Genomic DNA, 19,483 nt, shown 5'->3' on the forward strand with positions numbered 1-19,483 from the left:
TGCAGAATGCACGTTAGTTCTTTCGATCGAAACCAATTTCGAGCACCGAGAACAGAAAGTAGAAGAGGCCGAGTTTGCCCCTGCAGCCTGTTGAGAGAACCCCGTTGTGCCGGAAGCTTTGCGAAACGAAAAATAGTTCGCGTTGTACGGCGCATATCCTTTACACGGCATCGTGTACGTGAACTGAAGGCCTTATATATAAGCTCTGAAACGCATTTACCATGGCAGGAACAGGCTGCGGCACTACTTTATGCGCTATTGAGTCGACACGCGTACACATAGGAACAGAGTTGAGGAAGAAGTGAGCGTTGATGCGGCGCAAGGCTACAAATACGTGGGCCCTTGACCCAGGCAGGCAATCGGCATCTTGACAGCTTAGTCTCGGAGTGGCATCGAACATGCGCGAGATAGTCCACATCCAGACAGGCCAGTGTGGCAACCAGATTGGGGCGAAGGTAAGCCACCTCTACCACCTCGTGGGTTATTTCACGGCTCAGGGGATCGCGGTTGCCATTCGGTCCCAGTGCCGGTCACGGCCCGTTTTACGTTGGTGATTATGTTGCGTCCTAAACGCCACGTACTAGAATCTCGTTTCAGGATACGGGCGAAAGCAATTGCCTGTGAAGCAGTCGCGGCTTTTACCAGACGTACTGCTTTCGTTCTAAGTTGTGGCCTCTTTGCGTTGGACAATGTTGAGCCCTAGCTAATGCTCATCGAATCTCTTGTTCTTGACCACTCCTTTCGCTCTGACCTTTTAATTACTGCTCGCGCTTTGAGAGCGTTGAGATATTGTTGTTGTTTTATGACATATAGCTCAGACTTTATTCCCGGTTGTAAAAAAATTTGAGACAATCGGTCTTGGCGGAGAGGTGACATGGAACAGTTTTATGGCAAATGACTGCCGCAAAGCGATCGGCGAGGATTCTTTGCCGGAATTTTTTTTCGCACGACCTTGTTTTCGCGTATGATGCAATTCAAAAGCCTCAAGTGATCTTAGGCCCTGCCGGGTTTCCGCCATCAGCAAGACACATGGCGGGTGAGAATCGATGGCAGTTGACGAGTTGACTACAAAAACCAGTTGACAAGTGGAACTGTAGCAGTTATGCTGCTTTCGCTGTGAATTACAGCCTCTAAATATGCTTTGACTGCCGCCACTGCGCGATGTGACGCCACTCTGATTACTGAAATCTTTTCCCGTCTGCAGTTTTGGGAGGTGATTTCCGATGAGCATGGCATCGATCCAAGCGGGGCGTACCATGGCGATTCGGACCTCCAGTTGGAGCGCATCAATGTCTACTACAATGAGGCCTCCGGTACGCGTCTGGCTGTATTTCGGTTGATAATTTCACTCTGAAGCTTCCCCGTCGAGTTGATGTTGCCTTGTGGCTGTTTCGCACTGCTAAGCATTACGGAAATTTGCCGGGCCGTTTGGCACATGACTTCAACAGAAACAGCAAGCGAAAGACAAAACCGAACGCTGTGTGTATGGTTGTCCCTTATTCTCGGTCCTGCCTTAATAGCGTTGTTTGTGCTGTTAAGCTGATATCTGGCCTGTCAATAGAGCTTCTTCAACGGCAGGCCTTTGCTCTTCAGGCTTTAAATTCTACAACCGATCGCGCAAATCTAGTTAGGTCAAAGTGCAATGTCTAGTGACCTCTTCTGTTGGCGGCATGTTATGTAAGGCCATAGCAGCTTTTCAGGTTGCATTGCCACAAGTCCCGCAGGGATTAGCTTGAAGGTTCTTGGCCAAAGGCCAAATGGCGCAGTGTCGGTCTCATATATCGGCGGACACTTGAACCGCGCCGCAAGGGAAGGGATAAAAGTGGGAGTGAAGGAAGGAAGGAAGAGAGAGGTGCCGTAGTGGAGGGCTCCAGAATAATTTCGACCACCTGGGGATCTTTAACGTGCGCTGACATCGAAAAGCACACGGGCACCTTAGCGTTTTTCCTCCATAAAAACGCAGCCGCCGCGGTCTGGTTCGAACCCGGGTTCTGAATTTCCTCGTCAGGTTTGACGAGGACATAGTACGTCTCCCCTCTACTACGTTTCCTCTTGCTGCAGTGAGTTTGTAAGGAGTTTTTAACTCTATGTTTGCTAATACCGCCGCTGTGCTTCATTTGGAAGGGGCTCGATCATGACATCCATGATTCGGCGGACGCATTTCTATGGAGGCGAGATCATAAAGAGCCGTGTGTTCTGCGATCTTATTGCGCGTAAAGTAACCCGAGGTGGTGCAAATTTATCCAGAGGCCGGCACTACTGCGTTGATGACAGCCCATGTACAGTATTCGGAATGTTAATCCCATATAGGACACCGTAAGTTTAGTAATACGAAACAGAAGCGAAACAGGAGTCGCAACAGGACGTTAATTTAGTGACATCATTTTGATCCACCTCAATTTATCTATCAACATTTCACCTTCTGTTTTTCTGCTTAAAGATATTTAAATATTTTATTATTAAATATAACTGGATCTCCTGTTTGAAGGCCGGGAGGTGGCGCAAGGACCTAGTAGTGCCGCTTTTATTTGCTATGACACCTACAGTTGGCGCGCTCCATTTTCATTTCTTTAACTGGCTTTGTTGTGACGCAGGTACTTGTAATAACTGCACGGTATTTTTGTTGCCGCTAAGTGATATTTGTTTTTTGTTTGAGGAGGTAAATACGTGCCTCGGGCCATCCTGGTTGACTTGGAGCCGGGAGCCGTGGACGCCGTCCGCTCGGGACCGTATGGACCACTCTTCCGGCCGGATAACTTTGTGTTCGGTAAGGGGCTTCTCGGCTTAAAATCTAGTACATAAACACACCCACATGAGCGCACAGTATAGACTAATCTTTAAAGCGCACAACTGGCTAAATTTGTACCCACATCTCTGTACGCACAGCGAATACTCGCTCAGTATAATCCAGTCCGAGTGGCAGTCAGTTTAATACAGCCACGCAATCAAATACTTCGAGTTTGATCTATGGACATTCTCATCAGTTCCTTGCGAAACCTAGGCCGCCAAGATTGAGACGCAAGCTTGGTGGTTCATCAAGAATGTAGTGCGCCGTGAAAAGAGCTTATTACGAGAGAGGGAATACATGGGCCATTTCGAAAATAAAATGAATTGGAATAGAGGATATACAAGGCAAAAGCTGTCGGCGTTCAATGTGTTCATTGACGTGGACACCGTTCTAGACGCTTAAGGAAGTGCGTAAACTGGCTCCCCGGGTCAGTGGACGCATCACTCGCTCTTCTAGGTACGTGACGATGGTGAAGACATGTGGGCTGCATACATTAATAATAATTGGTTTTTGGGGAAAGGAAACGGCGCAGTATCTGTCTCATATATCATTGGACACCTGAACCGCGCTGTAAGGGAAGGGATAAGGGTGGGAGTGAAGAAGGAAGAAAGAGGTGCCGTAGTGGATGGCTCCGGAATAATGTCGACCACCTGGGGATCTTTAACGTGCACTGATATCGCACAACCTACGGGCGCCTTAGCGTTTTGCCTCAGTAAAAACGCAGCCGCCACGGTTGGGTTCGAACCCGGGAACTCCGGAGCAGTAGCTGAGCGCCCTAACCCCTGAGTCATCGCGGCGGGTTTCAGCATACATTAGCACTGATAACTTAGTGGTAGACACGCGGCACTGCAGTAATAGGCCGCAGCGTTCATTGGGTGATCAACCTCTCGCGATCATGAACTGCAACCTGCCACAGAAGCAGGGTGAACGCGCTGCATATCAAAAGTGCGGAAGGCAATCAAATGGGGTTTTAAAGTGAAGGCTTTACTGGCCGCAAACTTGGGATTTCGCCGTGGCGGTGCTCCGAGGAAGCACATAACGTCACAACGTGCGGCTCACCGCGCATATTTCTTTCTCGTTCCCTAGTCACTACTGAGCATGAGCCACTAGTAGCATCGAGCCACAGGTGTCCGCCGCTGCGCAGCGCCACGCCTTTCCTCAAAATCCAACTTTCAATTTTCAGTTTTCTCTTTTTTCTTTCCCTCCCTCCTTTATCGCTTCCTTTACGGCGCGGTTCGGGTGTCCACCCATATATGTGAGATGGTTACTGTGTCATTTCCTTTCCTCAAATACCAAACAAAACTAGTCAGCCGACGGTTTTCATAGTTCATTGGCGTTGACAACTTTGAAAAGGCCGCTCATTTTCACGAAAGGATAGACGTAATAATTAATGTAATAATTGGTTTTTGGGGAAAGGAAATTGCGCAGTATCTGTCCCGTATATCGTTGGACCCCTGAACCGAGTCGTAAGGGAAGGGATAAACGAGGGAGTGAAAGAAGAGGTGCCGTAGTGGAGGGCTCCGGAATAATTTCGACCACTTGGGGATCTTTCACGTGCACTGACATGGCACAAGATGCGGGCGCCTTAGCGTTTTTCCACCATAAAAATGCAGCCGCCGCGGTCGGGTTCGAACCCGGGAACTCCGGATCAGTAGCCGAGCGCCCTAACCACTGAGCCACCGCGGCGCACAACCGGCTCCGTGGGTCAGTGGAGACCTAAATCTCGCTTTCATGCACGTGGCGCTGGTTTCCAACTGCAAAAGACTGCTTTGATTGCGTTCCCCACACTGGATAGGCAGCGCGCCCTCCCTGCCACCCTGGGAGGTGGCACGCAGTTAATGGTTGATCGCGAGATCTTGATCAGCAAACGAACGCAGCGGCCTAGCTATTGCTGCAGTGCCGCATGTCAGCCACAACGCTGTCAGCGCTATTGCATTCAGGCCACATCTTTCTCCCACCACTGCCACGTGCATCAAATCACGAATGAGGCGTCTGCATATTCAGGCAGCCAGTTATGCGCCCTTCCTTTGTACAACTCCATCGTCGTCTAGAACATTCTCAACGCCAATAACACAGTGAACGCCGACACCTTTCGCTTTGTATTCCCTAGATTAACTGAGCTAATCCACATTAATTTTCTGCAGTTGCATGCCAACGCCACGTTACACGAAAGCGAAAGTGAGGTGTCCACTGACCCAGGTAGCCAGGTGTGCGCCTTTCAATTGCGTAAAAATGAGCGGGCTCTACGTTGTCAACACCAATGCACCAAATGAGCGCCGGCGGCTCATTTTTTTTGTTTTGACGAAAGAAAATGGAGCAGCAACTGTCTCATATGTCTCGGTGGACACTAGATCGAATGGATAAAGGCGGGATGGAAACAAGAAAAAAGAAAACTTGAAAATCGACTTTAAGGAAAGGTGTGGCGCGACGCAGCGGCGGAACACCTACGGCTCGGTGCAACTAGTGGCTCATGCGCAGCAGTGACTAGACACGCTTACCCGAAATGGGCCGCTGGCTATAGCCTAGCGTAGCTCTCGCTACAAAAAAATTCCATCCGCCTTTGACACAACATCACATCACTCAGCAAAACGCACAGGTGGCGCATTACACAAAAAAGGGAGGCGGCCGTCTGCGTGGACAATCCGGCATAAAACAAAATATTACAGACAGATATAACACAGGAAATGAGCACAGCTGGCGGTTCTCCCTCCCCTGTGTTCATGTCATTTGTCACCCGTTTTACGTAGGGACTCGCTGAAGAGATTGTGTTCTGTAGCCGAGTACAATGCGAGCCATGACTTGTTGAATTGTTTGCAGACGTGAACATATATTTTCAACTTCTTTCACCCGTCGCATTATCGGGAACTTCCGCAAGCTGTTAACTTCAACTGTGTTGAGCGTTGTTTATCTCTCTTCTCGCTACCTGCACCACGCAGCATAAGTATTGTTTTTTCCGCCCTGGGCATGGCTTTCTTTCATGCCCAGCTTTCTGGGACATCTACTACTTGTGCCATCTACCGGCAGTGGCGGCAACAGGGAGCGTAACTGAATGGGAAGGGGTACAAAAAAAATCGTAAAACGTGAACAAAATCACCTACAAAAATGCTTCGGGGATTTGTATAATATACACTTAGCTGAGGAATGTGCCGAAGTTTCTGTCCTGTGCTATTAATACACGAGCTTCCCAGCGCGTGTGAATGTTATACGATGCTGCCTACGGGAGGGGGCCAAAGTTTTGGCATTTTTCTAGACTTTGAAACTGTATAGCACCGTAACACAGATAGATATCGAAAATGCTTCCCGGTTTTAGGTACCAAAATATATGGTGTTTAAAATGGTGTGAAACGATTTGGCATAGCTTTGATCAAGAAGCTTCCTGAGGCCTTTTAATTGAAACGTGATATTGCCTAAAATATGAAAGATGGCGCCCGGCACCGAGCTACGCTGCAGAAGTGGTTCGGACTGCTGAAGTTACGTCCAATTCGACGCTTACCTTTTTATCGGGTGACTTTTGCCTTGCAGACAAGAACACATGTCAGAGCTCGAACCCAGTGTCTCGACCGGAGCTTTAAAAAAGAAAGTTGTAACGATGACCATGCATTAACGCAGCTACATAAAATATTCGCGGCTGTTCATATATGCTTGTCGTGGAGCAACTTTGCAAATTGTCAGCCCTTTGCTATTATCTAAAAAGTTTATTGGGGCGTGTGATCATGATATATTAGGGTATGAGGGCTAGCTCGCCTGAATTTTAGCTATTCTTGTTGCTTTTAAGGAGCGTAGCGGCATTCAAACGGCCGACATCAAAAAGTATTCGCGGATATAAATGTTTAAGTTTATTCTTTTAATACTTATTTAAGAAAATTTGATATAGCTTTACTCAGATACATTCTGAAGCTGTTCAGCTGTTTTCGGGCAGAACACAAAATTTGGAGTCTAGAACCAAATAGCGTCTAGATAGACGTTCAGGTTGTTACTGTCACGTTCACCTGTAATGCTTTCAAATTTGTGACTCTAGCGTTGTCCGAATATGGTGACTCGAGTTTGCACTTAGAGTTCTAACCTTGGTTCAGAACCTTTTGTTTTGGTCAGCTAATTTTAATGAATGTGCTCGTTTCTATAGAAAATATATTAGTATGAATGTATGAATGAAAAATTTCACGCATGATCACTATTCATACTTTTATTGCTGCAGCTATTGGCGACTTTTTTTGCTGTTCTTTCATTCTGACTTCTGTAATATGCATGCATGATGTATTGCCGGGATCCATCCTGTGTAACACAACTGAAAAAGTGAGGCTTCGCTTTTGAGGTGCGAAACTTCGCTTTTAAAGATACCGCGAGATACCGCCAACTTTTTTTCATTTTTGCAAACAAATTGGTGAATTTAATTGTGTCCACTTCTGGGCTACGAAAAAGCACTTTTACATGGACGTCATCAAGGAAGCATTTCATAACGGTATATATAAATGGTAAATATGGCGGCTGTCGCAATTTGCGACGCTGGCAGTCGCTGCTACGCTGCTTCGTCGGCCGATTGTCATGATATCGCATTTAATTCTCCCGCACCTCCCAGAGTGACATCGCAAGGGGCCGCCAGGTGCAAGAGGGCTAACCACGGATTAACAGGGTTAGTCGCGATGTCATATCAATCGTCTGAAGCAACTGTCTTGACAGCCTCCTTTGAAGAACGTTTCCATCTGTCCTTTGAGGCTGGGCTGTAATCATTTTAAGCAATAAAGTTTTCTTTTTCACCAGTATAATAGATGAGTTGCGTTATCGCAAGCAGCATGCTTTTAAGATTCATCTTCTTCAAAATGCTATGAAAACGTCTAAAAAATTGACCGCAAACAGCAAGATCACAGGATGTCAAGGGGTATAAATTAGAGGGGGGAAGAAAAATAAAAAACAACTAAGTGTCCTGCCCACGCCAGTACAAATACTACATTGAGACTGGTAAAAGAATGAAAACTAGAAGTGCCCCCCGTTAGGACGGCCAATAAAAATCAAGAGAAACACCCCCACAAATACATTCAAAGAGAGGGAGAGGGGTGGGCGGTTGGGGGGTGGCAAAGTCTTGCACAGGGTGCCGGGTGATGTAAGGCCGGCTCAGGACCAAGCCGCTATGCCCACATTTCAGCGTACGCGAAATGCAACAACGCTGTGGCTGTTTACCCCCGGGGGGTCGAATTAGTTCGAAGCGCTCCAGTGCGCTGTCCCTCATAGCCTGTAATGGAACTAATTTGTATAATTTCATTGTAGCTTTTCCCAGTTCCCAGGTTACTCTGCCTGCAGCAGCTTTGATTTCCGTGGTGAGGTGAAAAACTAATTATACTGCACTGAACAATACTATCGCTTACTTTGGAAGCAGCAGCGTTTGGTAAATCAAACCAAATACAATTGTAATAGAGAGGTACAGCGCAACAAAAATAACCAGACTCTAAAATAATTGCATTCTATATTACAAAGTTAATGAGAATATCAAATAGGCGGGGATGTCATTATAGCAGGCGGGGATGTCTATAGCACGTAGGGGAAAGCACAATGTCAGCAAATTACCATGAATGAAGGGGAAGCCTTCGTAACGATAACACTCATGGGAAGTGATCTGTTACGTTTACAGTAATATTCGAAGCACTGGAGGTTATATTTCTTTTCTCCTATGCACCTTTGGGGAGGAAATCGAGCAAATGTAATAGGCCTATTTTCACGGCGTCGCTGTCAATAAACTTGCACTTGTCACAATATCTGATAGCTGGTGCGGAAGGGGTTATAACTTCCCCGCAAAAAGGCAAGGACAGGGGCTATATTGCCGACATAAAATATTTTATTATACACTTTTTATACAACATTTGGAAACAAAATGTGAACAGTCAGAATCACAAAGCGTCCTTACCTTGTGTTCATGTTACATGTACAACCAGAACGATGCACTCCGAACGTAATGAATATGAATATAACTAAACACACTTCACAGTAACATGGCATACAAAAGAAGCAATACTTTGCGAAAAGAATAAAGAACAAGGCAAACTTTTAATTGGTTGCCAAACAAAATGTGTCAGCAAAGAAGGACATACAAATGAACATAAATGATGGCATTGAATGTGCGTAGTACTGCTGTCGTCACTTTTCTCGAGCCTGTTTGTGTGCATTGTGCACTTGATGCCAGTATCATATGATCTACGCCCGATACGACCAATCAGTTTTCTTAAATTCGCTGCAAAATTTTTTCCTACTGCCCCCCAGAACTTAAAGGCGTGTGTGCATGTTCATTTTCAAAGCACCCCCCCCCCCCAAGTACTTTTTCTAGCTGTACTGATTGCGTTATAAATCGGTTATCCATGGTTTGTTTACATAAAAGAATTTTCTTACGCAAAAGGCAAGCCAACATATCATTTTAAAAGTGACAACTGCAATACTTACAAAACACACATATCACATTTATATTACACCAAAAAATTGCTCAGGGCATATATGGCAGGTAAACAGTCACATAATACAAATACACTATTTTTAGTACACACCGAACACTCCTTTAGAAGCAGGTCACATAAGGCATCAGGAACAGTACTCTTCATCTTCAAGCAGTGATGCACTTTCTAAACTAGAGGTACAACACAGCACTATAAATATAGGAGGAAACACGTAAAACTAAAAGGCACATCTCACCACATAACTGTTATCTCCTCCTATGGCTACAATCATTGCTTTTCTCTTTCTTTCCTTACAAGGTTGCGAAGTTTTTCTATTGATTTGACTTTCGTCGACATTCCCATAGCCCGAAGCTCCGTGCGCAATTCTCCTTCATCCATGTCGTCCACATTTTGTAGACAGTTTCCTTCGCTCACTTTTTCATCTGCACAGCGTAGCCTCTTCGCCCGTGACTCTTGAATAAGTCCCTCAAACCAATACTCTTGGTCCCGCTTTTTATATGCACGGCTTAGTCTGATATTCTCGCTCACTTCAAGCCTTTTCGCCAGCTTGAGATCGTCAGCGGGTGCATTCCACACGTTAGACTTCTCATGGTGTAGATGCTTTAGCACGTCTTTTTTTTCCTCTAACCCTTGGCACTTGAACCTTTCGTGCTTTGCGGAAGCGTGGTGCGCGAGAATATGAATGTATGGCTTAACTCTATCGCCACCATAGGCTTTGCAACCTTGGGCTCCTAATTCTAAGAACGTGTGAAAGAATTGTGAGGTTTCTCTTTCTATGCTGCGACCTTCAACATCATTTTCCAGGTGGTACAAAATTTTCCGCATAAGCTTTCAAAGGAGCAAAGTTTTTTCCTCTGTATGAGGGTGCAATTTCCCGGCCAGTTTTTCAGGCAAAGCCTTTAGCAGGCGCTCACAATCGCCCCCCGATACCGACGTGAATGTTTTTCCCTTGTTTCCTTCATTGGCTTCCCAGACGTGAAATTTAATCCCACAGTTATTTACGGCGTCAACGATGTCCTGAACGTGTATGGTCATACAACGTGGTTTGTGGACTTTTTCACGGTAATCTCTGTCTTCTGCTTCTGAAAGCAATCCATCTACAAGGCGGTTAACTATACTTAACTTCATGTGCAATACATCAGGAATTATTAAATCAGAGTCGAAGTTAAACAATGGCACGTTTTTCATCCCGTTCGCCTCTGCGCAGCAATCAGCTTTCATGTTCTCAAGAGTGCGGATCAAAGGAGGCTCATTAAAGCTCCTGTTACTTGTCAGAACTGAGCACCTTGTCTGTGGGTTTGCTCGACAAAATGGACAAGGATAGTGTGATGCAGCAGACTGAAGACCCTGAACAACAAGCAAAAATTTCAAATCTGACCCTAGACAGATGCGAATCGGAATCTCGTGGTCCCCTACAGATATGCTACCCCTTCGTGCGACAACATTAATTTCTTTTATCAAATCCCGAAAAGCATCTCTTATTTCAAAATAACCTTCCGAGATCTCCGCCACACCGAGAAGGCGATGAAGGTTATGGCTTTGTAGGTGCCGCATTTTGCAAATGATGACGAATGATAATCTTGTCCAGGCCATGCGTCTACTCACAACGCAGCCATCACCCTCTATTTTTACAAGGAGTGCCTCGGTGGAGTTCTCTGTCTCTGAGTGGCTTTCCTTTATTGCATATTCCAGTACTGATTTTCTTCAGGATACAGTTTGTGCAAGTATACGCCTTTCACAACCCGCCCCTTCAGGTCAGAGTGGCGCTGGCAACAATTGGGCCAAGGGCCACTACACCGAGGGTGCTGAACTGGTGGACTCGGTGCTCGACGTTGTGCGCAAGGAAGCGGAATCCTGTGACTGCCTGCAGGGATTCCAGCTGACCCACTCCCTGGGCGGTGGTACTGGATCTGGCATGGGCACACTGCTCATCTCGAAGATCCGTGAAGAGTACCCCGATCGCATCATGAACACCTACAGTGTAGTGCCCTCTCCAAAGGTGTGTGACATTATCTGCAGGAGCCAACTTCAGCATCTTTGAAGCAAATCAAACATGACATTTTGGTCTTGCTTTATAAGGCGTCTTCCTTGAATTTTGATTAGTCTTTATGCACAAAGTTCTCATTCTCTTCCTGCGGCTACCACTAGGTTTCGGACACTGTCGTCGAGCCCTACAATGCTACTTTGTCAGTGCATCAGCTTGTGGAGAACACCGACGAGACCTACTGCATCGACAACGAAGCACTCTACGACATCTGCTTCCGGACGCTTAAGCTCACGACTCCCACCTACGGAGACCTTAACCACTTGGTTTCTGCAACGATGTCTGGTGTGACCACATGCCTGAGGTAAGTATTTCGCAGCTTCATTCAAGGGGTCACTTAAGCGCCTCATGCATGTTCATAAAGAGCCCAAAGAGGTCGACACCATCCGCCGAATTGTTAGTTCCGACGGTAGTGATCGGTTCATTATGGAACAAGCACTGCAAAGACTGCGGTCGCCAAGGTCTTTTACAAAATATTTAGAGTAATACACTACAGCTAATCTCCATGTGTAAAGTGCATGTGGTGGCAATATTTTAAGAAAATACAATGACGAGCAAGAAAGCAAATAAAAGCACCCTCACCGTCCGCATAAAAACAAACAAACACCGCACCTGCTATAGCCAGCCAAGCAGCTGCTCAAGGAAGCTTTGAAAAACTCTTCAAAGAAAGTGAATTTGGCAACGGCAGCAATAACGAGAAGGCGGCTGCCGTCGGGAATAATGGAGCGGCGCCTGATCCACGGCATGCGATTGCACACATTGGGAATAAAATGGCCGTGTTTCACCACTGTACCTCAGAAACTCATGAGGCGAAAAGGTAAATTAAGGCCTCGCGCTGTAAATGATGAAAAACTACTCTGTTCAAAAAGCAAACATCTCAAATCTCTTGGAAATAATTTAGGTGTGTGTCAGTGGAGAATGCTTTTTGAACTGCTTCTCCTTTATAAAGCGCACATTTATCTCGTTCAGCTCCTTAATCCTAGCGTACAGGACCTCCATATAAAGCCTCACGTACAGTGGAATCAGTTATCCCCGTTTTCTCTTCGGGAAAAGGGAATACACATTCCCACGTTTTGGTATGGAAGTTTTTCTTCGATAAATAGAGGCACTTTCTGAGGAAGTTGGGAGCAGAGTACCACATTAGCGTGCTGAGCAGTCAGTATGGAATACTGGTTGCCATTTTTGGGGGATGGTGTTTTAGGGCCTGGAGAACTATCACTTAATTTTAAAGTGCCACGACAACCGGCAGACTGGTGAAGTTAATACCCATCGATGTTCTCCTAATGTAGTAATTTGTATAACCTTTGAAGCTGGATACGAAGCAGTGTCCATGTGAAGAATCCATTTTTATTTTTTGTGATTTTGCCAATGAATGGAAACAGCAACAGAAGAAATCTTGTTACCTTACTGGAGCTGGTTTGTTTCTCCGCCGTTGTAATTTGGCTGAGGCAAATAACAGGCATGCAGTTTCAATGTTCTCTAGAACAGACTGGCAAAGTGTAAACTATGTCACTTCTGAAATTTCCATGAGTTCGTTCTTTCATTGGGCTTCGTTCTCTGCACTGGCGTGAAGAGAACTGAATTTAAAATTTGATGACCCGATATTCAAAAGCTTTGAACGAACAGCGGCAACAATCGCGACATTCTACAAGATGCCTCCACTGACCATTGTAGCTGCTTTATAATCTTACCACAATCTTGTTCTGACTGCTCCCAAACAAGAGCGCCCAACATACCTCTGTAAATTCTCTCTCCCCTTTTGAATTAAGCGGGCTTCTAATCAAGCACCGTCCCATTCCTCACAGATTTCCTGGGCAGCTGAATGCTGATCTTCGCAAGCTTGCCGTTAACATGGTGCCCTTCCCTCGCCTCCACTTCTTCATGACTGGCTTTGCTCCACTCACGTCTCGCGGCTGCCAGCAGTACCGGGCTCTGACTGTGCCAGAGCTGACGCAACAGATGTTCGATGCCAAAAACATGATGGCTGCTTGCGACCCCCGCCACGGTCGTTACCTGACAGTTGCTGCAGTCTTCAGAGGCCGAATGAGCATGCGGGAAGTCGATGACCAGATGCTCAACATCCAGAACAAGGACTCGAGTTACTTCGTTGAATGGATCCCGAACAACGTAAAGACAGCCGTCTGTGACATACCGCCTCGAGGTCTGAAGATGTCTGCTACTTTCATTGGGAACAGCACAGCCATTCAAGAGCTTTTCAAGCGGATCTCCGAGCAGTTTACAGGTGACCATCGTGTTTGATTTGAAAGTGCTTCTTAAAAGCACATGCTTTCATTGTAGGTACCCATTGCTGTCGATTTTCTGGTACAGCGCATTTTCGGGGACAGTTCTAGGAGTGTGACCCCGCCTGCTTGATATATTATTTTTTGCAGCTATGTTCCGCCGCAAGGCCTTTCTGCACTGGTACACCGGAGAGGGCATCGACGAGTTTGAGTTCACCGAGGCCGAGTCCAACTTGAACGAACTGGTGTCAGAATACCAACAGTACCAGGAGGCCACCCCTGAGGACGAGGAGGAATTCGAGGAGACCCAGGCAGAGGCCTAGTTTGTGTGCAGTGCTTTTTTTCTTTCGGTTTACAATAAAGTGTCTGTCATGGATCCTTGTTTTTGAGCCAGGTGCTTGTGCACTTTAGTATGTCGTAGGCCCGGACTGCGTCACAAGCATGGTCACGCAAAGCAGCTAAACCTTACTGTATTGCAATGTGTGCACATCTGTAAATAGCCGTGTGACCGGCGTTTTCGGCATTTTGACGAAACTCTAAAATCTGTTAAAATCTTCTCATCGAACCACTTTTAGAGCGAACGCAAGGTGATCTTAAGAAAAACAAGTTTTGATGAGCTATTATTGGTCTCGGATACTTCCTGTCTGATGATGTGGCAAATTCTCTGTGCTGTCGAAACTGATACGAGACGAGACGGTTTTTAGAACATCGCTACGGAGAATACATTTAGCTTATTCTCAGTGTTACTTGACTGAGGTTTTTTGGCGTATTATCTAGCCATCGTTTGTCTCATATTTTTACGATTTTTAACAAAAATTTCAGTGAGGGGATCTTCGTCAATAATATTACGATCGAATCACTTTCCTTGAGAGACTCTTCTACTTGAGGCAAGGAAAACACGTTGAGAAGACGCCGACAGGACATCAAGTAGCATTTGAGGCTGCTTGACCAATTCATTGTTCAGCGATAGTCGAGCTCCTCGTGGCTGCTGAACCTGTAGCGATCGAACCACAAGGCCCATATCTCGTCCTTCTGTGAGCGGCATAGCCCTAACCCGGGACGCAGCGCAGAAAGGTTCGTCGTCAAAGGCTTTGGCGATTCGCCACTGTGAGGAGCCTTCAACCCTTAATACTCAACGAACATTGTCCGTGTTGAATTCTGCGCTAATGATTCAGAATCCCTCAGCGTGGTGTCCACAGAAACGGAGGGCAGGTGCTTTGGAAGCCATGCGAGCTTTCGTGATCTGAAAGCCCTATGGTTGGAGGCGGGAGCGATATTTCCGGCGAAGGTCTGGGGTAAACAGCTCTTTGTCTCTATAGCAGTTTAGCGTCAGCATCACCAGCTCTTAACGTGATAGCGGTAAAGGCCCCGTTCACCCGAAAATCCAGTGCCGATGTTCGTGTTTTCGGTGTCGTGAGTGAAAAATCGCAAGCTCTTGATTGCCCAGGTATTGAATGTCCAGGTATTTTTGGATGCAAAGTAGAGAACGACCGTTTGCATATATGGTAATTAACCGATTGCGCTACCGCGTTATACCCTTAGGGCGGAGCTTAAGTGATCCTTCCAAGTTTTGCATGGCAGGTAGGAAAGCGCTTCCTGATGTCTCTGAGGGGCTCAAGTATGTCTCCGTAGTAGGTTTGCATTACAGAATAGGTTCCCACTTTGTCGACTACCGCTTGGTTTTATGACCGCGAGCTGTGGCGTTCGTGATTTGATTCCCGGTGTGTAGAGCCCATGTCATGGTAAGTGCTTCTCAGCTGGTACCCCCATGGCGGAATATTTGGGAAGCCTTCTCGATGGGGCTACCGCTGGTGTAATTACGACTGATTGTTGTCTGCGAGTCGAGGTTACTGTCAAGGATCTGTGCCATCTGTTTCCGTCGGCGACTGCGAGGATTTTCGTGGTCAAATAGCATCCAGGTCGCGGCAGTGTAACGCGAAATCCGGTGACAACTCTTGCACTACTGGAGTGGAACTCGTTTCATTTTTATCGCCTTACCGTAATATCTGGTATACAGTCCGCACGCAGTGTATAGTCCGCAACACACGATTTTGGCTGCATATGGATTGTAAAACTTTTATTTCCAACAGTTTGAGAGGCTTTAGGCCCCTCGCCTAAACGACAGCCAGAATGTCCTGGCTTGTGGCGGCGTCTTCGGCCAGTTGTACGACCTTTGTCTGAATCATCAGATCGGTGCTGAATAGGAGAGCCTCCCATTGGTCAAGCGATAGAATTTTTTTCCCTCCAGGGGGCAAAATGGTATTTCCAATATATATGGTTGAGATCCGCGTTGTGGTGACATAGCTTGCACACATTTGATTATTGGGACGGATAACAAAGACTACACAAAACTGGGTTCTGGAATGTATGAGTCTGGAGACGGCTGATGAGAAAAAAAATACTACACTTTCCGCACTCGTTACATACAATATCAGAATCAGGCGTGCGAACAGCACATAAAATTATATTTGGCGCAGTTCAAGTATCAAAAAACGTGGCAATAGAGTAAGCGTCGCGAACTTTGTGCCACATTCAGCGATGCTGAAAAAGAAAAAAATGCTGTGCAGTGCATGTATACAGATGGTCCGCAAAGCGCAAAATATAAATTTTTTAGCATGTATAACTCGCAGACTGTATACCAGAAACAATAGAATATGTTACAGAATTTCTGCCCCTCCCCCTAAAAGAGCCGCTTGCTATATATATATATTTATATATATATATATATATATATATATATATATATATATATATATATATATATATATATATATATATATATATATAATTTTCTCAGTATACAGAGGAAATGCTAGGCATCACATGGGAAGGAAATATGCTACAGATTAGAAATTACGACCTACACTGCGCTCATCATCCTCGTCCGTAGCGTTTTCCTCGTTCCATTTACTGACAAGCACAAGGCACTCCGAGCGTATTCAAATTCTAAAGCTTTATTTAGGTAAGCACAACGAATGAATGAGTCAAATAACATTTATTTACTTACATTCAACCGCATAAACGAACAGTTTGATCAGTGTTTATATTTTTTAACGGCAAGCTCATGATTCACCCGAAGATGAGGAAGACGAGGTTTGCGACGTTCCACGATGTGTTCATCTCTAAAAACTCAAATTTCCTTTAAATAATATAAGGCACACTTTTTACGCACTTCTTTTTGCCTTCGCCAGATTCTGAGCTGATCTCTCTTTATGGGAGTGTCATTAACCTTGCGAGACCAACGACAACCAAAGACGGTTGACCACAAATCACCTACTCCTTCAGTGCAGATGCCCGCCGCGGTGGCTCAGTGGTTACGGCGCTCGACTACTGATCCGGAGTTCCCGGGTTCGAACCCGACCGCGGCGGCTAAGTTTTCATGGAGGAAAAACGCTAAGGCGCCCGTGTGCTGTGCGATATCAGTGCACGTTAAAGAACCCCAGGTGGTCGAAATTATTCCGGAGCCCTGCACTACGGCACCTATTCATTTCTTCTTTCACTCCCTCCTTTATTCCTTCCCTTACAGCGCGGTTCAGCTGTCCAACGATATATGAGACAGATACTGCGCCATTTCCTTTCCCCCAAAAAACCAATTATTATTATTATTCAGCGCAGATCGGGTTTGGGGTAGGTGTCGCATTTGTAAATATACCAGCGCAAAACGTAAGCCCACGTTACTGCAGAAGGGAAGACATTACGACAGATCCATTGCTCTCCTCACTGCAGTCGCGTCTCTTTTTGTGTACTCACTTCGTTTTTACAATGCGTGAGTATCGTTACAACTGATCCTGGTTGGACGAGCGTAATGGAAAAGCCTGCTCGATGCTGCGGCCATCTTGGAAGCCTTAACGCGGGAAGCAACGCGCAAGCTGTGCAACATACTCTGAAAAGCTGTTAAAATTGTATGTACTGAATTTCGCGAGATAGGGGTCACAGTCATGTTCTCACAAAAAAATCCTCAGCATATTTAATACAGTTAATGAACAATTTCAAGCGTAAGGAGGCCCATACCAAATCGCACTCAGCTTGCCACCGTTACAAATGCTGGTAAGGGATTGTCTGTATTGCTGTTGGGGCCTGATGTTTAATTCACAGGAAGTTATTTTAAAACCTGTTTTGATGCACAGCACGCGGAAGGCGCAAATGCAACCATTTTTCGCTTAATTTTGTACACTAGGTATGCGGATATCCATGGCTATTGAGGAAGGCTCCAATTTTACCCCTCTGACGTTATGTTAAGGTCTGTTTACACAATGAACCCCATATAGGAGACGCCGCAGTGCCTTTGGCGGTCGTCTGCTGATACCAAGGTCGCCAGTTCGATTCCTGCCGCGGCGGCCATATTTCGATGGAGGCGTAATACAAAAATACCCGTGCGCTGCAGCCACAAGTGGCGCATGTTAAAGATCCCCATTTTGGCTAAATTATTCTGCAGCCCTCCACTACGGTGTTCCTCATACCCTATGTGTCGGTTCGAGACGTTAAACTCGACAATTAAAAAAAATAAAATCTTGAGACCAATTTTTGTGTCGCGAAACAGGCTTTGCGTGACGTTCTACTTTCAGTTCGTAAAGTTCGCGCCTGGCTCGTATCTGGCCTGGCCCCGGTTGTTGTTGATGATGATAATGATGATGATTTTGGCCTCTGGTTGAATGGTACGTACCCACGGTAGGGGGATTGGACAGGGTACATTGGCCCCGGTTATCTGCGCACCAGGGGTTCCAGCAGAAATTCCGATATCCTTTTTTCTGACGGCGGACCCCGGATCCTTGGCTGCCATGTTGGTGAACGTCGCACAGTGAAATGTGATGCGCGTGTCTAACCCTGTTATCAGCACCTGTGATGCTGGAGGTCGGAGCAAGCGGCTGTAAGTGGATTAGGCATACGCACGGCCTGTCGCCGTGCTACGTTCACCAACATCAGACAATTGTCCGCGGGCAGTGTGCATACCTAACGCACCGAAAGCAGAACGCAACCCGGACCAAGGAACGGCAAGAGGCCCGTATTGTGAATCCACATTTACTAAAGAATTCCATGATCCATCAAAAGTATCGATCATGTACCTAGTAAAATCACTGCCCGGATGAACAATTTCTGCGCAAATTGTCTGTGTTAATAGCTTGCTGTTCACCAGGCATATATTGGCACATAGCCACCCAATCTGAACCTGGCAACGTTTGGCAGAAGGTTAGGTGGGCGGATGAGATTAAGAGGTTTGCAGGCATAAGGTGGGCGCAGCTGGCAAAGGACAGGAATAATTGGAGAGCCATGGGAGAAGCCTTTCTCCTGCAGTGAGCGTAGTCGGGCTGATGACGACGATGATAATAGTGACCCACCCAAACCCCCAACCCAACCTCCCATACCCACACCCAACCCCTTCCTCCCAATGGGAAGCCACTGTTTCGAGAGCACAAACCAGGATGACCAGCGCAGACAGATCGACCAGGCAACCCCGATTGGAACAGATAATGAGGCCCTGGACTCAGGTCTCTAACCTCTTGGGGCTACAGTCAGGCTGCTGCTGCTGATGATGATGATAAAATAGTTTTCCAATCGGTCGGTAACATTCAAACTTTAGAACCGACCGCACGCGCACAAATCGAAAGGTTAGAAAAGTTAAAAAAATTTGCTGCAGAATGCACGTTAGTTCTTTCGAGCGAAACCAATTTCGAGCACCGAAAAAAGAAAGAAGAAGAGGCCGAGTTTGCCCCTGCAGCCTGTTGAGAGAACCCCGTTGTGCCGGAAGCTTTGCGAAACGAAAAATAGTTCGCGTTGTACGGCGCATATCCTTTACACGGCACCGTGTACGTGAACTGAAGGCCTTATATATAACCTCTGAAACGCATTTACCATGGCAGGAACAGGCTGCGGCACTACTTTATGCGCTATTTAGTCGACAATCGTACACATAGGAACAGAGTTGAGGAAGAAGTGAGCGTTGATGCGGCGCAAGGCTACAAATACGTGGGCCCTT

The 19,483-nt window shown here is 46.3% G+C and overlaps 1 protein-coding gene across 2 annotated transcripts; it reads left to right on the forward strand.

Annotated features, from left to right (window-relative positions):
* The first annotated feature begins 365 nt into the window (after nucleotides 1–365).
* On the forward strand, nucleotides 366–13,855 carry LOC144107431 (tubulin beta-4 chain-like). 2 transcript variants are annotated; one of them, XM_077640427.1, is made up of 7 exons: nucleotides 366–455; nucleotides 1,205–1,313; nucleotides 2,657–2,767; nucleotides 10,980–11,224; nucleotides 11,374–11,573; nucleotides 13,075–13,511; nucleotides 13,660–13,855. In XM_077640427.1, the coding sequence occupies exons 1-7, from the start codon at nucleotides 399–401 to the stop codon at nucleotides 13,830–13,832; spliced, it is 1,332 nt and encodes a 443-aa protein (XP_077496553.1). In that variant the 5' UTR covers nucleotides 366–398; the 3' UTR covers nucleotides 13,833–13,855. The 2 variants fall into 2 exon arrangements, with proteins under 2 accessions (XP_077496553.1, XP_077496562.1); XM_077640436.1 differs by having other exon boundaries at nucleotides 2,660–2,767.
* The last annotated feature ends 5,628 nt before the right edge of the window (nucleotides 13,856–19,483 follow it).

The sequence above is a fragment of the Amblyomma americanum genome, chromosome 1 (assembly GCF_052857255.1).
Source record: "Amblyomma americanum isolate KBUSLIRL-KWMA chromosome 1, ASM5285725v1, whole genome shotgun sequence".
Lineage (NCBI taxonomy): Eukaryota > Metazoa > Arthropoda > Arachnida > Ixodida > Ixodidae > Amblyomma > Amblyomma americanum.

Coding starts and splice junctions, on each gene's coding strand:
- LOC144107431 (XM_077640427.1), top strand. CDS start 399: ATGCGCGAGATAGTCCACATCCAGACAGGCCAGTGTGGCAACCAGATT. Junction 11,225..11,373: donor GTGTAGTGCCCTCTCCAAAG/GTGTGTGACATT, acceptor GGCTACCACTAG/GTTTCGGACACTGTCGTCGA. Junction 11,574..13,074: donor GGTGTGACCACATGCCTGAG/GTAAGTATTTCG, acceptor CATTCCTCACAG/ATTTCCTGGGCAGCTGAATG.